Source organism: Kogia breviceps, chromosome 10 (genome assembly GCF_026419965.1).
Source record: "Kogia breviceps isolate mKogBre1 chromosome 10, mKogBre1 haplotype 1, whole genome shotgun sequence".
Lineage (NCBI taxonomy): Eukaryota > Metazoa > Chordata > Mammalia > Artiodactyla > Physeteridae > Kogia > Kogia breviceps.
Window position 1 is genome coordinate 42,678,278 of NC_081319.1, and position 18,262 is coordinate 42,696,539.

The 18,262-nt window shown below is 50.0% G+C and overlaps 2 protein-coding genes across 5 annotated transcripts in view; one reads left to right on the forward strand and one right to left on the reverse strand.

The window, feature by feature from the left end:
• The window catches only part of LARS2 (leucyl-tRNA synthetase 2, mitochondrial), a 283,460-nt gene extending 270,126 nt beyond the window's left edge, over positions 1 to 13,334 (reverse strand). For 2 of the 4 annotated variants that reach the window (XM_067044470.1, XM_067044466.1), the window contains exon 1: positions 13,019 to 13,315. The gene's annotated coding sequence lies outside the window, so the exon portion shown is untranslated. Of the gene's footprint in view, positions 1 to 13,018 lie in introns of all 4 variants that reach the window. The other 2 variants (XM_067044468.1, XM_067044469.1) reach the window with 2 other exon arrangements.
• Positions 13,292 to 15,257, forward strand: TMEM158 (transmembrane protein 158). Its single transcript, XM_059077888.2, has one exon. The coding sequence runs from the start codon at positions 13,726 to 13,728 to the stop codon at positions 14,611 to 14,613; it is 888 nt and encodes a 295-aa protein (XP_058933871.1). The 5' UTR covers positions 13,292 to 13,725; the 3' UTR covers positions 14,614 to 15,257.
• Positions 15,258 to 18,262: the final 3,005 nt, after the last annotated feature.

Here is an 18,262-nt window from a genome sequence, read left to right on the forward strand (position 1 = left end):
CTGAGGGAGGTGGGGTGATATCCTACGGGGAAAACAAGAGCACATAATAGAGACTGGGAATCCAACAGGAATCAGGGCCAGAGGCGGGCAGGAGAAATGTGAATGCCCCAAGAATGCCCAGAGATGTTTCAGAGACATCAGGTTGTCTGTGATAAATAGGGCAGATTTCCAAGGTGATTTTAATAAAACTTAATAAAATCCAAAATGACAAGTTGATGCCTGCAAATTTAAGGATTTGGGGAGGAGCAGACTGATCTGTTAGTTACAGCGGGTCTCCCAAACTGTGGATTCCGATCTAGCTGGTGACACCTTCCTCCTAAGCACGGCACCCCACCCATCACTCGGCACCCCACCCATCACTCTCATCCATCCCCTCTGGGGACAGCCAGCCCCTCCCATCTACTTGTCCCCCCAGGTCTACCCAGCATCTTCCTTCACCCTCATTCTCTCTGGGACCACCCAGGACCTTCCTTTCCCACCACAGCTGTCTCAGGCTGCATGTTCACTGTCCAAGAGTCAGGCAGAGAATCTGGGATGGGGCATGGAGTTTGGACCTGCACATTTAGGCCCACACAGCACGCATGATCTCGTGCACAAACGGACACAAGTGCATTTTAGCAAGTCATACCCAGATAGGATGATGTCCTAGGTAGAGTTTGCTATTCTCCGAATAAGAAATACCATGAACTTCACACTTTGCCTCGCCAGCCTGCAAGGTGCCAGACAGATGCTTGCCTGATGCTAAAGATGGTCACCACGAGCCCAAACACTCCTATGCTTAGCTTACATTTTCTGCCTGGCATCTAGAAAATACTTCATGCAAATCAGCCCTCTCAAGGAGGATGAAGACCCTCAGGTGACATTTTAAAGCAGTTAAAGTAGCTTTGAATATGAAAAGGAAAAGAAAAAAGAAAAAAAAAAGTCACAAAAAGTATTTTCAGCTCCTGTAGTTAGTTCCCAAACACCAGTACTCTAAAAATCACACAAGAATCACCTTGAGAAGTGTTTAAAAATATGGATGCCAGGTTTTCAGCCCCAGGGATTTTGATTCCACATGTCTTGTGTGAGTCCCAACGCCTGTGTTACTAGGATTTTGATACGCAGCCAGGGCTGAAACCCACTGACTTGGACCATCACAGAAAGATGATGATCTGTACTTGAGTCTGTTGCCACCCGGATATCACTTGCAATTGGGCAAGGATCTCTGGAAACAAGGTTCCCAGGTAGGGAAGGGTTGTATCTCCAACCAAACTATGCAGATTTGTCAGGAGGCAACAACTTGATCTAAAGTTTCAGCAAAGGGGGTAGCTTAAGCAGGCATACCTAATCGTCCACCTATTTGAGACATAACCATTTATCTTCCTTCCCGTGGGACTTTTGATATAAGGAGAGCTTATCTGCCCACCTCGTCCCCAGCCATTTGGACATCTGATTTTTCATTAACTGTAATGAGTAAAATTAATAACGAAGCCTGTGGTGCAGGAAAGTTTATGTTTCTTGTACATGAACCTTGTCGGAACAGGTACCAGGCGTTCTAAGGAAGACCTAGGATTTATGTCAAATTCCGTATTAAAGTGTAAGAAGAGAAACAAAGTTTGTACGTTTTGTGTTTCGTCTAAAACTGTCAGGCCTCCTCACCATTGCCTGGGTTGTTACCATGCTCGGGTTAGAAGGTTACCCCCTCCTGCCACTGCTCAGCCCAGTTTAATTAACGCCTTACCCTCAGTCCCCAACACCCCTTTAAACCATTCTTATCTGCCCAGATAGACTGTTACACCTGTCTTAGCAATTCTGGGAGAGCCGCTTTGAAGTGCCTTTTCAAAATCCCTTGTTAATGATCTGGTAATTATTGTGGTGACTTTTCAACGGAAGTGTGAAGTGCTCAGCTGGCTGTCAGCTAAGAGAATCCCCAGGCACCTGGAAAGAGGGACACCGGAAGGGAGAAAGCAGGGGAAAAACCCTGAGCCTAGGTCTGTCCCAAAGTTACAGGGGCAGCCCCATCGGGCCAGAGAAGGACCCTGCCTGAGGCTGGCAAGGCCACCAGGAGCTCCTGTTGGCAGATGAGAGCTCTCCAAGTCCTGGGAACAGTCTGACTATAGAATCTGGGAAAACAACATAAATGCCCTGCAAATCCCCAGCAGTACCCTAGTGGGCAATGCCACGTCCCACGGCTGGCTGCAGGGAGGAGCCACACTCCTGCACTCAGACAACAATATTGTCCTCGGTGCCCCTGCCCCAGTGGAGTGCCTCCCTTCCCTTCACAATCCACATCCATTTGAAGCCATCGGGGCTGCTGTCCAGAGAGGCCCTGCAAGAGCTATCGATGCTTTTCTTCCTGTCCTTCAGATCCCAGCAGCCAGTGGGGAGCAAATGTGGTCCAGCTGTGCTGGGCACTCCCCACATCTGGAAGCCCAGTATGCGACCCATCTCCTCAGCTGTGCTCCCCAACATGCTGCTTCCACTTGTCAGAGTAAAAGGAGCACCCCAGGGACTGAGACAGGGTGTTGGGTCTCCTCTCACAGCCTGACGACCCCTCATAACCAAGGAGGCTGCCACACGCATCAAGGCGTCCTAACTGGCCCAAGTTCTCGCAACATCCGAGCTGGCCCTTTATCCCCCTTACCCCACAAAAGGAAGACAGACCCAATGAAGAAGGGAAGTGCCAGCCCTGAGGACACATTGGACTGTGGAATCTTAAGGAGCCAAGGACATCATCTGGTGCAGGCTCCTCGTTTTACCAGTGAGACACTGGAACTGAAGAAGGTGACGTGACATGCTCAAGATGGAAGGCTCAGCAGCCAACACCAGGGCAGGACTAGAACCAGGTGCCCGGGGGCTTCCCCACCTCCCGTAGCTTTTCCGTCAGTGCCCACCATGAGTCGGGGTGACTTCATATTTTCACGTGCTGACTTGGCCTGGTTCCCCTTCCTCCAGCAGCAGAGAGCTGTGTCCCTGGTCATCTGTGACATGCCCCTGGTACAGTGGTAATTGAGTAGAGCTGCCAGTGAGTTGACCGGTCCCTGACCTGGCTTCTGGGGCCGGACTCCAACCTCTGCTGGCCCAGCCCTGCTCCCAACACTGCCCCCCATCCTGGCATCTTCCCTGGCCTGGACACCATGGAAGCTGCCCTGGTTAGTTGCTGGAAATCATCTTTCCAAACCATGGAAAGATCTGGATCTCTTTAGTTAAGCAAACCCAGATGATGGGCAGTCTGGGATCCCCTTCTCTGCTTCTATGGAGAAACTGAGAAGCAGATGCCCCTGGCATAAACATTTTTATGTAACATTTTCTATCTCCAGGAATAGTACTATAATAATATGTGACAAGATGGAGCAAACACTGTTCACAAAATTCCTCTTAGGGAGAGTATTCTATGTGTTCAAAAGAAATGCTCCAAGTCAGTGGTTCTCAAAGTGTGTCCCCAGACCAGCAGCCTGAGCATCACCTGGAAATCATCAGGGATCTTGTTAGAGATGCAGATTCTCAGGCCTCACACTGCACTGCTGCATCAGAACCACTAGGGTGGGCCCTCCAGGGGATTCAGGAGCAGTTAAGGTCTGGAAAGCCAATTTTGGTAGAGATGGGGAAGTTCCAGAACATGCTACAGTGGCAAAATCTAGGGCTCAATGGCCTTGTAAGAAGGAAGGGTCTGGTTCCCTTCATGGCTCAGGTCAGGGGAGTCCTGGGATAGACTGGGAGGTAGGAGCCAGGGAAGAACTGGATTGCTCTTCACAATTGAAGGGAAGGACTTCTGAGGTTCACTGAGGAAATCTAGTGGGGAGGAGAGTGAAGACAGTGAAGACAGGCTGGGTGCTATGTGGGAAAAAGGAAGAGAGAGTGAGACCCCCATAACAGGGAATATCTCAAGACATTGTCAGTGGAATCACAAGCCTTATGCGGTGCCCTCTCCCTAAACTGCACAAAGCATCGGTGAAGGTTATGCAAATAACCAAAGTTCTGGGGGTTCTACGCTCTGGACACCATGAGAGGAGCTAAAGTCTGCATGATGGTCTCAATGCCACACTCAGCAGAAAACTCTCTGTAAAGAGAATTGTCATGGCTGCGTACTCTTTCATAAGGAGAACATTTCTCTATTTCTTAGCTATCCCCTTACTGAGGGGCATTTTGTTGGTTTCCAATTTTTCACCATCGTAAACAACATGATAAATGTCTTGGAGCTACAAACTTTCTCTTTATTCACGATTATGACCTTGGAACACAGATTCACAAATGTTGAGTGATTTGGTTCAAAGGCTAAGTATATAGAGAACAGAAATTTCCCCTGAGATTGAGCAGGGGAGGGAGTGGTGCTCATTTATGAATATGATTAAGGACAGAAAAAAGTGTCTTCTTTCTTTGAGAGAATTAGAGGGGTTCAAAGAGTAGAAATGGCATTCTGGGGGCTGTGAGAAAAGGGAGTAGAGGGGCTTCCCAGTAAGATTAAAGCAGTGCTATAGCTGAGGGTGTCTTGAGTGATAACAAGAGGGCTGACAGATAGCTGCTGCATGTATTTGGTTGCATGTGTCAGACACGCAACTCTAGCCTGCTTCCAGTTTCACAACTGTGCTTTAAAGCTCACAATCGGGTCAGAACAGCGGCAGTGCAGGCTTCAAGTCCTGCTAGATCAAGGGTCACAAATGATAAAAACAAGCCTTCTGGCATCTCTCAGCAACTGCTATCGGTTATTCCTTCCTACTGTAAACAGGCTTTCTGTGTGCAGGGAGAGGAGAAATGGGCAGGGGGTGGAGGAAGGAGTGGGCAGAGCTGCAGACAACTCCAGTATTCCTTCATCCCAGCCAGACATGCCAGAGGAAAGAGATGCCTTCTCTCCTCCAGCTTCATGTATCAAATCCCAAGGAAGGTCTCTGATTGGCTGGCTTGGGCCACATGCTCCCTGGGCAAATCATTAGGGTTAGGTGGCTGGGGCACTATTATTGGCTAGGCCTGGGTCACATGTTCATCACTGAAACCAGGGGCCAAGTACTCTAACTGGTAGCACCACCAAAACCATATGGATTTAGGGAGCAGCAGATACTCAAGAGAAAGGGATGTCCTTTCCTGAAGAAACAGGCAGACAGGGGGCTTCCCTGGTGGCGCAGTGGTTGAGAATCTGCCTGCCCATGCAGGGGACATGGATTCGAGCCCTGGTCTGGGAAGATCCCACATGTCACGGAGCAACTGGGCCTGTGAGCCACAACTATTGAGCCTGCGCATCTGGAGCCTGTGCTCTGCAACAAGAGAGGCCGCGATAGTGAGAGGCCCACGCGCTGCAATGAAGAGTGGCCCCCGCTCGCCGCAACTAGAGAAAGCCCTCGCATAGAAATGAAGACCCAAAACAGCCATAAATAAGTAAGTAAATAAATAAAATTTTAAAAAGAAACAGGCAGACAAAACCAGATATTCACTATCTGTATTCCTTCATACCCTGGCAGCTACTGTTAGTCCATCACAATATTTCCCCCTTGAGCCAAGATTCAGCCTCAGGATTCTTCTGAACACAGCACTCAGGTAATGACTTCCAGCCAATCCAAGCTAGCCTACGAGATAAAAGTGATCTGCCATTTTGAGGCTTAAAACAAGATGCCAGATCATTGATGAATAAGAGACTAAAGTGAACTGGATTTAAGGAAGATGTAAGCCACAGGGGTCAGTTCAGAACCCTAATGGGTCCCCTCTGGGAGATGTCTGCTCAGGGGACTGTAGGTGACTGCAGGTATCAGTCTCTGTGACAGTGAGATGGTTGGGCCCTGGTGGAGCATGGGACATTGTGAGACAATCTGCCTACGGGAAGCCAAATGTGTTTCCTTTCCATTACTGTCACTGAAAAGCGAGTTGCAAGTGGGCAGTGTGGGAAATCTCTGAGCTTCACTCATTAGATTTCCACAGGAGTTTGGCTTTAAGAGAAGTCTGATCCCTCCCACCTGTGTGCTTCATTGCTTAGTCAACAGCCAGCCAGAGAGGGTGATACATGCTGGGCTAGGGTGGACAGGGCTGGAACCACAGGCCCAGTTCCAGGGTAGCACTGGGTTCTTCCATGGAGGGGCTCACAGCTCACATCTCCAAAGTGCACAGGGCAAAGCAAACTGAGGCACCATCAAAATGAAGACTGCCATTGAGGGGGACAGCCTGGATGGTGAGGACAGGGCACAGCCAGCTCTGGGTGACCCTGGTACATAGCTTCAAGCAGGTAATCACCTGGGGACTCTCATACCATGAAAAGGACTGCAGGAGTTTGGCCAACAACCCAGGTACCAGGAAGAAGCATGACCTGATGGCCCCAGTGGCCTCACTTGGACAGTGGGCTCCAAGTTTCTGCCTATTCCCGTGGACTCCTTCACGATTTAAGGGTGGGGTTTGTTCAACCTGGGCTTCCACTCACATCTGGGTCTCCTGGGGCCTGACCCAGGTTCTCAGCAGAGCTTGAAGGAGAAAGGCTTAATTGCATCAGAATGGAAGCTTGCCAAGTGTGCTGACACTTTCAGCCCATGCAATCAATCCTCCATCGTGTAAATAGAGTTAGAAGTGTGCTTCTGGCAATTATAAAGCCCATTATTTTCCTCTTCTCCTCTAAGTAAATTAGAAAGGCTCTTTGCTCTCACTTTGCAACTGGACCTCATTTTTAAAGTGCAGCTGTAAAAGCATTGCAACAGACTGTACTTAGAGAGTTGCCATGTTTAATGGCCAGTTGGCCATGGGTTTTGGCTTCCAGCCCTGGTTTTGCTGCCAACCAGACTGTGATCTTTGGTGAGTCCAGCAGCCATCTCTGGGCCTTGGTTTCCCCATTTATAAAACGAGAAGCTTGGACTAGGTGGCCTCTGCGATCCCTTCCAACTCTCATGGCCACAGGAATCCAAGTGTACTTGATTACTAGGGATGGCTCCGTGTAGACAGGAATGTACACTAGCTTCTTTTAAGCCAGGAGCCATCCTTCTTTCTTTATTTTCCACATACAATGATGAACCCCTGCAGGTGCAAATACATCCATTTCCACGGCAGTGTAAGGAGAGAGGAAGAGCTGCGTGCCCATGTTTCTGGAACCCAAAGTGCTAGCCACACTCACTGAATGCTGTTTTGCAGTAAGAGTCCCATTTAACCCTTAGAAGAGAGCAGCTCTTAGGCCCATTTCACAGACAAGAAAACCGAGACACAGTAAAGTAGTGCATCCAGTCTAGGGTCTGCCCAGCTCCGAAGGTCATGTTCATAGTCACAACTCTCTCAAATCCCCAAATCTGGGGACTTTAGTAGAGAAAGACTGGGTAGACCAAGAGGCCAACTTAACACAAAGGCAATGCCAGGCAGGACCCCTGAGTGACAGGACATGCCCAAGCAAGTGGCAGATGTCCCCCTGCATGCGGGGCCAGTAGATCCAGCATGAAGGGGGCGTGGTGAGAAGGCATGTAAGACTTTGACAAATGTGTTCCAATGTTCCTGGCTCTCTCTAAATGGGCTCTTGCTTCCTCCGTCTCCTCCCTACCTCTGGAAATGGAACGCCAACGATTTCACTTGAAGGGAGTGTTTGGTGCTGTTTAGAAGCAGCATGAAGTAAATTTTTATGATGCTGGTTACTGCTTGATGGGGAACATTCAGCTGCCTTGGCTCTGATGACCCAGCACTGTCTCCCACGTTTGACATACTGAAATTCTCAGAATTTACATTTATAAATGTTAAATGACATTTTAATTTTTTATAAGGTGGATACAAGAACAACAAAATATCATTGCTTTAAGGGTTGTCTTTCAAAAAGAAATTACTTTAAGCAGCACCAAAGTTTTAGAAATGCACATCACTATATTACAAAAAAAAAAAAAAGTTTTTAAAAGATAGTTTCAGTCAGTTTGCCTGACAGATGCTCACCCTAGAAATAAGTGTTTAATGGCAATTTTTTCACAGAAACTATTCTGCTATCCCCATCAATGGGGTTTAGTCAATACCTCTTGAATATTTCGCCCAGTAACTTGTGAATACATTATCTTAGAATCCATCAGCGTCATACCTGAAGGCTCTCAGGTATCTCAGGAGCTCCAGGCTGGATGTCTGCCCAGCTGAGCAGTCCCTGCTGAATCCCAGGTTCCTGACCAGCACTTATTGAGTACCAGGAGCCCTGATGGCCCTGGAGGCAGAGCAACAGGCATGGGGAATCCACGGCTCCATCCATAAGAATGCACCAGATTGGGAAAACATCCTCCAGAATTTCAGTATTGGTGGAATTTATGAACTGGGACTGAGTGTAGGCTAGATATAATTGGAATGCTGAAGAGATGCAGATGACCCATCCTTTGCCAGCTGCCCAGACATCCTGCACCTGCTTCCTCATCATTAAAACAGGACAATAACTTCCAACTCACAAGGTTGTCAGTGACAGCGGAGACCATCTAGCAGGGCTGTGATTAAGAACACAGTTGTCAGATAAGGTTTGGATTTTGGTTCCACCACTGTGATTTTGTATAAGTGACTTAATCTCTCGAGCCTCGGTTTACCTCATCTGTAAAATGGTCACAGTAATCTCTTCCTCAGGAGACTACGGTGGGGATGCATTTCACGTGCTAGACACAGTGGCTGGAGCACAGTAAGTGTCTGTCAAGGGACAGTTATCATGTGGTGAAGGTACCAATGCTAGGCCAAACCCCAAAGAGGGTCTCACTTGGCAGGATTTCTCTCCCCTTCAAATTCTTTCACATATGTTATCACCCGGGCACCATTTTCTGCCTCACAGTTCTCTCTTAGATACTCTCCATCTTCCTATAACAGCACAAGCTTCTAATTGCCTCAAAAAGTCTTCGTTGAAATCTTGCCAGAAGCCCAGCATGATGTCTGGGTCTCTGGATAGAAAAGAAATACCAGCAGTGGCCCTGCCCACCATGCACAGAGGATATCCACAAGCAAACAACGAATGCATCAGACTGAATTGTCTTAGTAACAGCTTGAGCTGGCCACGGCAGCCTTGTCCCAAGGCAGCCCACGATTAATTGCCAAATGAATTGTGTGGGCTATAATTGCTGCCAGAAGTGTTTGGAGGGAAATCTCCCTTCTGACCACAGTGATCAGGAAGGATAAACATCCACACCCTGGAGATCTGGCTGAGCCACCTGGTGAGGTCATGAAGCAGCCTGGAAGCAGAGGGCACAGGACTGGTCAGGCTCTAATCACCTGAACACTGGGGGCCCCCAGCCCTCCCCCAGTGCCTGGTACAAACGTTCACCTCTTCAGCTGCTTCTGCAATCAGTCAAGTTTCCCATCTGAGGAATGGGATTTCGCAGGGAGACTGGAATGAAAAGAATTCTTCCCCTATTTCCTAGTACCACTCCCCCCCCAGCCCAAACACATGCCAACCCAACTACCACAACCTTCACCAGTGACTCTGGTATAGCTGAACCACTGGTTTCTAAGCCCCTCTTTCCTCTGTCCTATTTTTACGATTCTTTTGTGGTTCTTGCTTACTTCTCAGTCTACAGCGTGTGGTAATCATATCTAACGAATTACTGTACCTGTGGCACTCTGAGGTCGTTAGATGAAAGGAATTCAAATAACCCAGAGAGATCTTTTTGTTAATTATAACTTCAGTAGGCAGCATAAGGAAAAATTAGCTAACACCGGGGAAGGACACAGGAAATGAAAAGAATGAAACAACTGGGCATCATTACTAATTATTTTCTTTGAAGTCCTCATAATTGTTTTCTAACAATACAGTCCATGTAGAAAAACTTGCTATTTGTATTTTATAGACAAAACAGAGATTTATCAAAGTCTTCCATTCGTTTGATAAAAATGATAGGACTTGAGGAGATGGAAGGAGTCTCGTTTGCCTTTCTTCCTTAGATAGAAGGGAAGTCTGGGCTCATCTGGGATGTTCTTCCTAGTCATTCAGCTTGCTCTGACTTATGTCCCTCAGTGCTGCTGGGTGTCAGGGTTTGTGAGATCAATTCAGCCTTCCAGGCCAAACTCTGCCCCGCCAGGTGGTTCCCCATGGGACCTGGCTCCTCCACCAGTCCCAGGCAGGGCAGGGCAGGGCCAGGTGGGCGGCTCCTGGGCTGCAGGCTGGTAGGGGCTACATGAGTCTTGCTGCTGTGGAACTGGCGTGGCTCTGTCCATCTCAATTCCCTAACCACTCCCCGACATCCTGCCTGCTGGGTTGGCCCAGTCTATTAAATTCATTCACTCATTCATCAGCTAGTTATTGAACCCATACTATATGCCACGCACTGTTCCATTGAACAAAACAGATAAAGCCCTGCTTTGAGGCAGCAAGCATTCCAAAGAAGGGAAAGACATTAAACAAAGAAGAAAAACCTACGGTGTGACGGCTGACTATAAGTACCAGGAAGACACGGAACAATGCACAAGAGGATGGAGAGGGATGGGGATGCTGGGAATGGGTGCTGTTTTACAGGAATGGTCCGGAAAGGCCTCTCTGGGGAAGCTGACATCTTAGCAGAGATCTGTGGGAAGGGAGGGAGCAAGCAAGATAGCTATCAGAAAGAATGGCATCCTAGGCAGAGGAAACAGCATGGGCAAAGACTCTGAGTCTGGATTCGCTTGCTGTGTTCCAGGAATAGCAAGGAAGGCAGTATGCCTGGAACAGAGCTGGTGAGGGAAAGGGAAAGTGGTAGGAGATGGATCAGAGAAGGGACCAGGAGCCATACAACTTAACCAACAGGTCTCCGCCTGTAGCTTGGGCAGAATTCTTAACCAGCAGGCCGACTCACTCAGTCAGCAACTGCATGTTGAGTGCCCTATGCTCCTGGCTGGACCCCAGATCCCGTCTGGGCTGAAGGAAAGAACACAAAGTGATAATGGCTGTAAAAGGTAGTGGGACTTCAAGTTCCTTTTTTTTTTTTTTTTTTTCAGAGTATTAGTTGCACATTTAGAGAATACAAAGATTGCAGAAAAGAATAATGATGCAGATGCAGAGAAGCAAAGAGTCACGTAGCCGGGATTCTAATGGTTTCCTCCACTGTTTTCCAATCTTTGTCTAATGCTATTATAATATGTTGGTTATATATATACCTTTAAAAAGAAACTCGACCAAAAGTTTTTATCAAAGTAAAATTAGAATTACACCATATATTCTTTTAACTTATGCACAGACTTTGGAACCCAACCTCAATAAGACAAGACACAACTAGTTCTTTGAAAAGCACAAACTTTTGAGTCAGTGGAGACTAGACTGATATTCTGGTTTTGCCACCAGTTGCTGTGGGGCCTCAGGTAGGTTATTCATGCTCTTTGAGCCTCAGTTTTTTCACTGTAAAATAGGTATCACATCCATAGGATTGTTGAAAAGAGTGGAGATGATGTGTGTAAAACACCTGGCACGTGGAAAGTACTAAATAAATGGGGCTAGTCAGAGCTATTAGCAAACAGGCAAATTTGTCCAATCAACAAACACAGCCTCTCCCCTGTGCTCAAGTGCTTCTGCCATTGCTGGTAACACAGCAGTAAACAAGACCGAAAATAACGTAATTTTATCTTATCTTCCCAAATTCCAATTGCCCCCAAAGACAGCAAATCAATCTAGAACTGTGTGGTTGTCCCTGTGAATGAGGGTAAGGTGTTGGAGTCCTACACGTGCTGGAAAAGTGGGCAGAATTCAGGTTCCTGGGACGCAGGGCAACCGTGGCACAGCTTTGCAGGGAACTATTTGGCTCCCCAAGTGGCTCCGTGTCTTCTTCCTTTGCTGCTGACTCCCTGCTGCTCAGACAAAGCCAGGAAGCTCCCACCTCTGGCTGAAACCCCAGAGAGAATCACCCACTGTCAAAGACAGTGGACTCAAAACCCACCCCTTGAAGACTGGGCCTCTCTCAGCCCTGAAGATTACCTGAGGCCCCTGTTCTTGGGCTGTTCACCAGCCACATGGCTCAGATTAAAACAGCTCTGCCATATCAGACAATAGATTCTGTTCCTGACATGCAAGTCTAAAAGGAAAACTAACTTTTAATAAAAGCACGAAAATTCACATTGTTCCCTCTTTGCTTCCCAGCAGAAAAGTGGCGAAGGCTTAAACAAATGGGAGTCCCACCCCCTCAGGGAAATTCACCATTTCTGTAGAAACCAAGGGTCATTCCAGACAGCCAGCTCGGGCTAGACTGATAGCAACTACATCTCATCAGCCACCGCATGAGCACCTCTGTGAACAGATGGACAGACACTGGGTTGAGTGCACTGATCACGCAGGTACCACTGACCCCACTGTTCAGACGGGGAAGCCAAGGCCAAGTCAGAATAATAACTTGCCCAAGTGGAAAGAAGGCAGGTAGGTTTGGGACCTATATTTTGGAGCTGTTTTTACATCGTCCTCAACCTGGTTTGACTCATTGTTAGAAACAATGGATAACTGCCAGAAATGCAATCAGCCACCAAGCCTAGCAATGAAGTTCTGTTCAGGAAACGGAGCTGGTTTAGACGGAGTGCCATTTTGGTGACGGCCTGTTTCTGCTCTCTCCACGCCTTCCCTCTCAGACTCAGGAATAGCCGGTGCTCACGGAGCACACTGGCTTCAAACCACAGGGGTATTCTCTTGGAGCAGCATCAGTGAATTTTTCTTACCAAGTGTAAAATGCCAAACTGCTAGGAAAGTGTTTTTTAAAATATAAATCTGATCTTGGCACGTTATTCTTGACAGGCCTTCCTCCACTTAATATCCTAACGGAGATGAATCTTCCCTTGAACAGAGTCTACATACAAATCTTTCATAAATACGTGCTCATTGGACTTGCCAGACAGGGACTTGCACATGAGGAGTTGTTTCCTGGGAGTGAAAGTCCCTATCAAGAAACCCCAGAGCTGCAAAGGCTATGGGGCTCACATTCCCACCCGACCCTCTCCACCCCAACTCCATAGAGTTCTTGGAATTTTGGGGTTTGCTCGCTGTGAGAATACCAAGTGGATCTATTGTGTTGGAGGTACATTAAAAACCCGCCAAACTCTCCGGACCTAAGATACACTCGTGGCCAGGAGGTCTGGTTCTGGCTCTTGGGGTGGCCTGGGGAAGTCTTTCCCCCTCTCTCCGCCTCAGTTTTACCTTCTGTAAAAGGAGCGAGGTCCAGGTGAGCACTTAGGTGAGACATCTCAGGCTCGCCTCAGGCGTGACAAAAGCCTCCCTCCGAGGACGCATTTCCCTCAAAGCGCCTTCGCCGCTTGGAGTTGGACTTCGACGGTGTGGCGGGGCCGCCAGGGCGCGTCCGCAACCTTCGCCTGCCGGGCCAACCCACCCCGCCCCAAACTACCGGACGACAGCCACAGAAGTCACCGTCCGAACCCACGCGTAGGCCTCGGAGGCCCACCCCAGCACGCTGCCTACACCCCTCCCGGCCGGCCCGACCACGCCCCCGCTCCCGCCGCGGTGCGTGCAACCCCGCCCTCCCCGGAGTCTCCGAGCCTCGCGGGCGGAGGGCGGGGCGGGATGGGGCGAGGCGCGCGGGAGGCGGAGCCGAGTCGGGGAATCCTGCTCCCGGCGAGCGCAGGGCCCAGCAGACCCGCCCGGCCGTCAGAGAGCTCCCGCGTCGGGGGCGGCGGGGAACCCCAGACACTGCCGGGCCGGGAGGGGGCCCCGCGCCAAGCGAGCCGCTGCCATCGCCTCCGCGCCGCCCCCGCGGGCTGAGGGGTGCCCGACGCGTCTTCACTCCGCCCGCCGCCAGTCTCCGCGGTCCCGCCGTCCGCTCGCCGGCTCGTCTCCCGCGCGCCATGCAGCCACCGCCTGCCCTGCGCGCGTAGGCGCCCGCCACAGGCATGCTGCCCCTGCTCGCCGCGCTGCTGGCCGCCGCCTGCCCGCTGCCGCCCGCCCGCGGCGGGGCCGCGGACGCGCCGGGCCTCCTCGGGGCGCCCCTCAACGCCTCGGTCAACGCGTCGTCTGCGGACGAGCCTGCCGCCCCGCGGCTGCTGGTCTCGGCTGCGCCCGGGGCCCCCGAGCGCCCTGGCCCGGAGGAGGAGGCGGCGGCGCCGTGTAACATCAGCGTGCAGCGACAGATGCTGAGCTCGCTGCTCGTGCGCTGGGGCCACCCGCGGGGCTTCCAGTGCGACCTGCTCCTCTTCTCCACCAACGCGCATGGCCGCGCCTTCTTCGCCGCCGCCTTCCACAGAGTCGGGCCGCCGCTACTTATCGAGCACCTAGGGCTGGCGGCGGGAGGCGCGCAGCAGGACCTGCGCCTCTGCGTGGGCTGCGGCTGGGTGCGCGGCCGCCGCCCCGGCCGCCTCCGGCCCGCCGGCGCCACCGCCGGGACGCCTACCGCGCTGCCCGCCTACCCCGCGGCCGAGCCCCCCGGGCCGCTGTGGCTGCAGGGAGAGCCGCTGCATTTCTGCTGCCTGGACTTCAGCCTGGAGGAGCTGCAGGGCGAGCCGGGCTGGCGGCTGAACCGCAAGCCCATCGAGTCCACGCTGGTGGCCTGCTTCATGACCCTGGTCATCGTCGTGTGGAGCGTGGCCGCCCTCATCTGGCCGGTGCCCATCATCGCCGGCTTCCTGCCCAACGGCATGGAGCAGCGCCGGACCACCGCCAGCACCGCCGCCGCCGCCGCCGCCCCCGCCGCAGTACCCGCTGGGACCACTGCCGCCGCCGCAGCCGCAGCCGCAGCCGCCGCCGCAGCCGCGGCCGTCACCTCGGGGGCGGCGACCAAGTGACCCGCCCCACTCCTCCCCTTGTCCTCCCTATGTCCGCGCTCTCGGTGCCTTTCCCGCCGGGAGACTCGGCCGGTGTGCTTCGTGCAGTAGTGACCGTTAGTTCTTCCGGGGAGGGGTCCGCGGAAGAGGCCCCAGCGTGTGGGAAAAGCCAGGTTTGTGCCGCGCTTCTGGCTCCGAAAAGCAGATGCAAGCCCTTGCCTCGCAGGGTGATATCCGCAGCTTGGAAGACGGAGAGGAGGGAAATGGGGCCCTTTCCCCTCTTTGCGTCCCCCTGCCCTCCTTCCTCCCCGCACCCACGTGCCCTATATTCATGGCAGAAAATGACCAAATCCTGTGTATTTGTTTTATATATTTAATAACTGTTTTAAATGAAAGTTTTAGTAAAAAAAAAAAATCAAATTGCTATTGCTGTAGTAAGGGAAGCTCTTTGTATCTGAACATAGTATTTGAAGTTTGTTGTTTTTTAATTTATTTAAAAGGGGGAGGAGGCATGGGAATGATTTAACACTGATATATTGTTACCGCTGAAAATGAACTTTATTAACTTTTTTTTCCAAGTCGATCTATCCAGTGACGTGGCCAGATGGGCGTTTCTTCTTGTACTTCTGTGTTTTTTTGGCTTTTAATACAGACATTTTCCTCCAGAGATGTGTATGTGTCTTTATTTGATTTGGAAAAGGAATCCAAGAATTACAAGATGATCCCCTGAAACGTGAGGAAGGGAATCTTCAGAAAGTGAGAGAAGGGCTAACTCTGTCTCCCTTACCTGTCTGGGAGAGGCGGGAGATGGAAACCATACTATTGGCCCTAATGGCAGTGGTTTTGCCTCTCACCACGCGGCCATCCCCACCCCTCAGCCTCACTGACACCCGTGACGACGGCATACAGGGTTTTATGTGATTTATCTTTTTACGCATTTCCCTCAGGCCCTGCAAAACACCAAGTTAAGTGCCAAAATGGTGAAATCGGTAGTTCCTCTGAGACAGGTGTCTTTCATGAAAATGACTCATTTTAAAAGGCATGTAGGGCTTCCCTGGTGGCGCAGTGGTTGAGAGTCCATCTGCCGATGCAGGGGACACGGGTTCATGCCCCGGTCCGGGAGGATCCCACATGCCGTGGAGTGGCTGGGCCACTGAGCCTGCGCGTCCGGAGCCTGTGTTCCACAACGAGAGAGGCCACAACAGTGAGAGGCCCGCGTACTACAAAAAAAAAAAAAAAAAAAAAAAAAACCATGTAGATTTCCTTTTCATATGTGTAACATTTAGTATATGGACACATTTCAAAAGCTGGTTTTAAAGCCTGGGCTATTTCTGCATTAAGATTTTTTCAAGGTAAACTCTTACACAGACTAATTAACACCTTAAAAAAAATTTTAAGCTACCTTCTCTTGCTCCATCTCCTCCTCACTTTTGAGTGAATACTTGATAACTGTTCTAGAGCATACTGTTCTAGTGAATACTAGGTACCGTTCTTGATAGTTCTCAAAGTGGTGTCCCTGGAACAGCAACATCAGTAACACCTGGGAACTTGTTAGAGATGCAAAACTGGGGCCCTGCCCAGGACCTACAGATGCAGAAACTCTGGGCTGAGGCCCAGCAATCTGCTTTAACAAGCCCTGTGACGAATTCTGATGTGTTTAAAATTTGAGAACCACTGTGTACTAGTGGAAGAGAACTTTCAAAGTATGTAGCCTTCTTTTATCTCAAGATGTCTCTATTATATCAAAGAAATGGGACCCTTTTTTCACAGGAATCTGTCTGGAGGCGAGTCTGGGTCATTGCCCTGTTGCTTCAGTTGTTCCTCTGTCTCTTAGGGGTCCAGGATATCTCTAGCAGAAGCCAGCCTCTTAGAGAGGAAAGCGTGAGGGTGGCAGTCTTCCTCTATCTCCTGATGCAGTCATTGGAGAAGTTCAGTGTAATGCAAATCCGCTAGCCTCATGCTCACTGTAAACCTTCTTATACCCCAAAGCAAGGTGGATTGTGAACTGCTCTCTTCTCCAATCCTGTGTTAACTAGCAGGGGAAAATCAATAATTTTCCTAACCTTGGTCAATTTTAATATAGTCATAGCATTTGTAATTCTGGAAGGCATATTAAGAATTCCTAGGACAACACACACACACACACACACACACACACACACACACAGAGTCACCCTCCCTGATTTTTCCAAGATGAAAATTGAGGTTCAGCATTTTGCCTACAATCACACAGCTACACAAAAAAGCAGAGCTGAAACCAAACCTGGGTCTTCTGCCTCCCTGACTCTTATCTTTTCATCACCAGAAACTTCCCTTCCTAGATGAATTATGAGCTAGCCACTCAGAGTCTGATCCTCTGCTGACCCACCCCTGTCACTGTCAGATTCTGTGTAGTCACAAATGCAGAGACAGAGAGCATCAATTTTTGAAATGAGACACTCAGGCACTTGATAAAACTTTCTATGTATTTTTACACACACACACACCTAAAACGTATTTAGATCTATCGATCAATCGTTCTACACACACACACACACACACACACACACACACACACACACACATTGGATAACCAGTTAGTTCACTATGCTGACTTTGGCTGCTTTCTAAGAGCCAGAGCTCTAAGCAGGAGACTACAAAGTGAGGATGGAGCCTGTGTCCTTTTGGTCTCTAAGTTGGGACCATCCATTGGGTAAAGGAAGTAAGACGGTGGCAGGCTCAGCTTCAGGGTCTGTGCTCCTAGTCAGTTTGATTTGCATCACCTCAGTAGTGAAACACTTCCAAAAATGCAGTTTACTAAAGTACTAAATCAGTACTTCTTTGACGGGACAGGAAGTGTGCCACTGTAGCCTGTGTGTGTCTATGTGTGCAATTCCCAGATTACAGTTCATTCTTTAAGTCTCCTGAGTGATGGAGGTCATCAGCCTCGTGGCCATTCCAATGTTTGGGTAGAGTGGGTTCCAAATGAACTCAACTGGGGAGATTTAGACAAAAATACACTCTGGATCTCCATGACCTAGGAGTCATCAAGGGAGAAGCATGGAAGGAGTTAAAATGAAAAGAAAGGAATGGAGAGAAGGTCAGAGCAGGCATCCCTTCTCACCTGGCCTAGCCCCTCCCCCACCGCACAGAAATGACTCGTTCGTTCATTGACAACAGGGGCAAGAAGAGGGCTGGTCTTCACTGTTCCAATTCTCTCCTTTCACTGGGGAAGAATCATCCATTTCTCAGCTAGGTTAAAATGTTTAAAGCTACAAGGACTGGGAGAGTTAAGAGCAATATAAAGACACTTTATATTGTGTCTTGTGCAAGGCTGTGTATTGTGCATGGCTGAGCCTTTCCCTGGGAACACTGGGAGAAAAAGTCACTAAGAGAGGATGAGGATGACAGAGGCCTATGGCCCAGACCCACCCAGGTCGCTGTGGTCTGGCTGCTATGCTGTACACATCTCACCTCATCCTGGGTGTTCCACAGCTCCTGTTCGGGTCATCAGCGTCCCGTCTCCTGTCTGGTCTCCTGCTATAGATCTTCTGTTGCCCCCAGCCCCCAACCCAGGGCACTCTCTCCTTCAGACAATGCCTTTGCTTTGCTTCTCCTGGGACATCTCTCCCAGTGCAAAACTTGGCTCCTTCTGGGCTGGGCGTGCCAAACCACTTAAACCACATGGGGA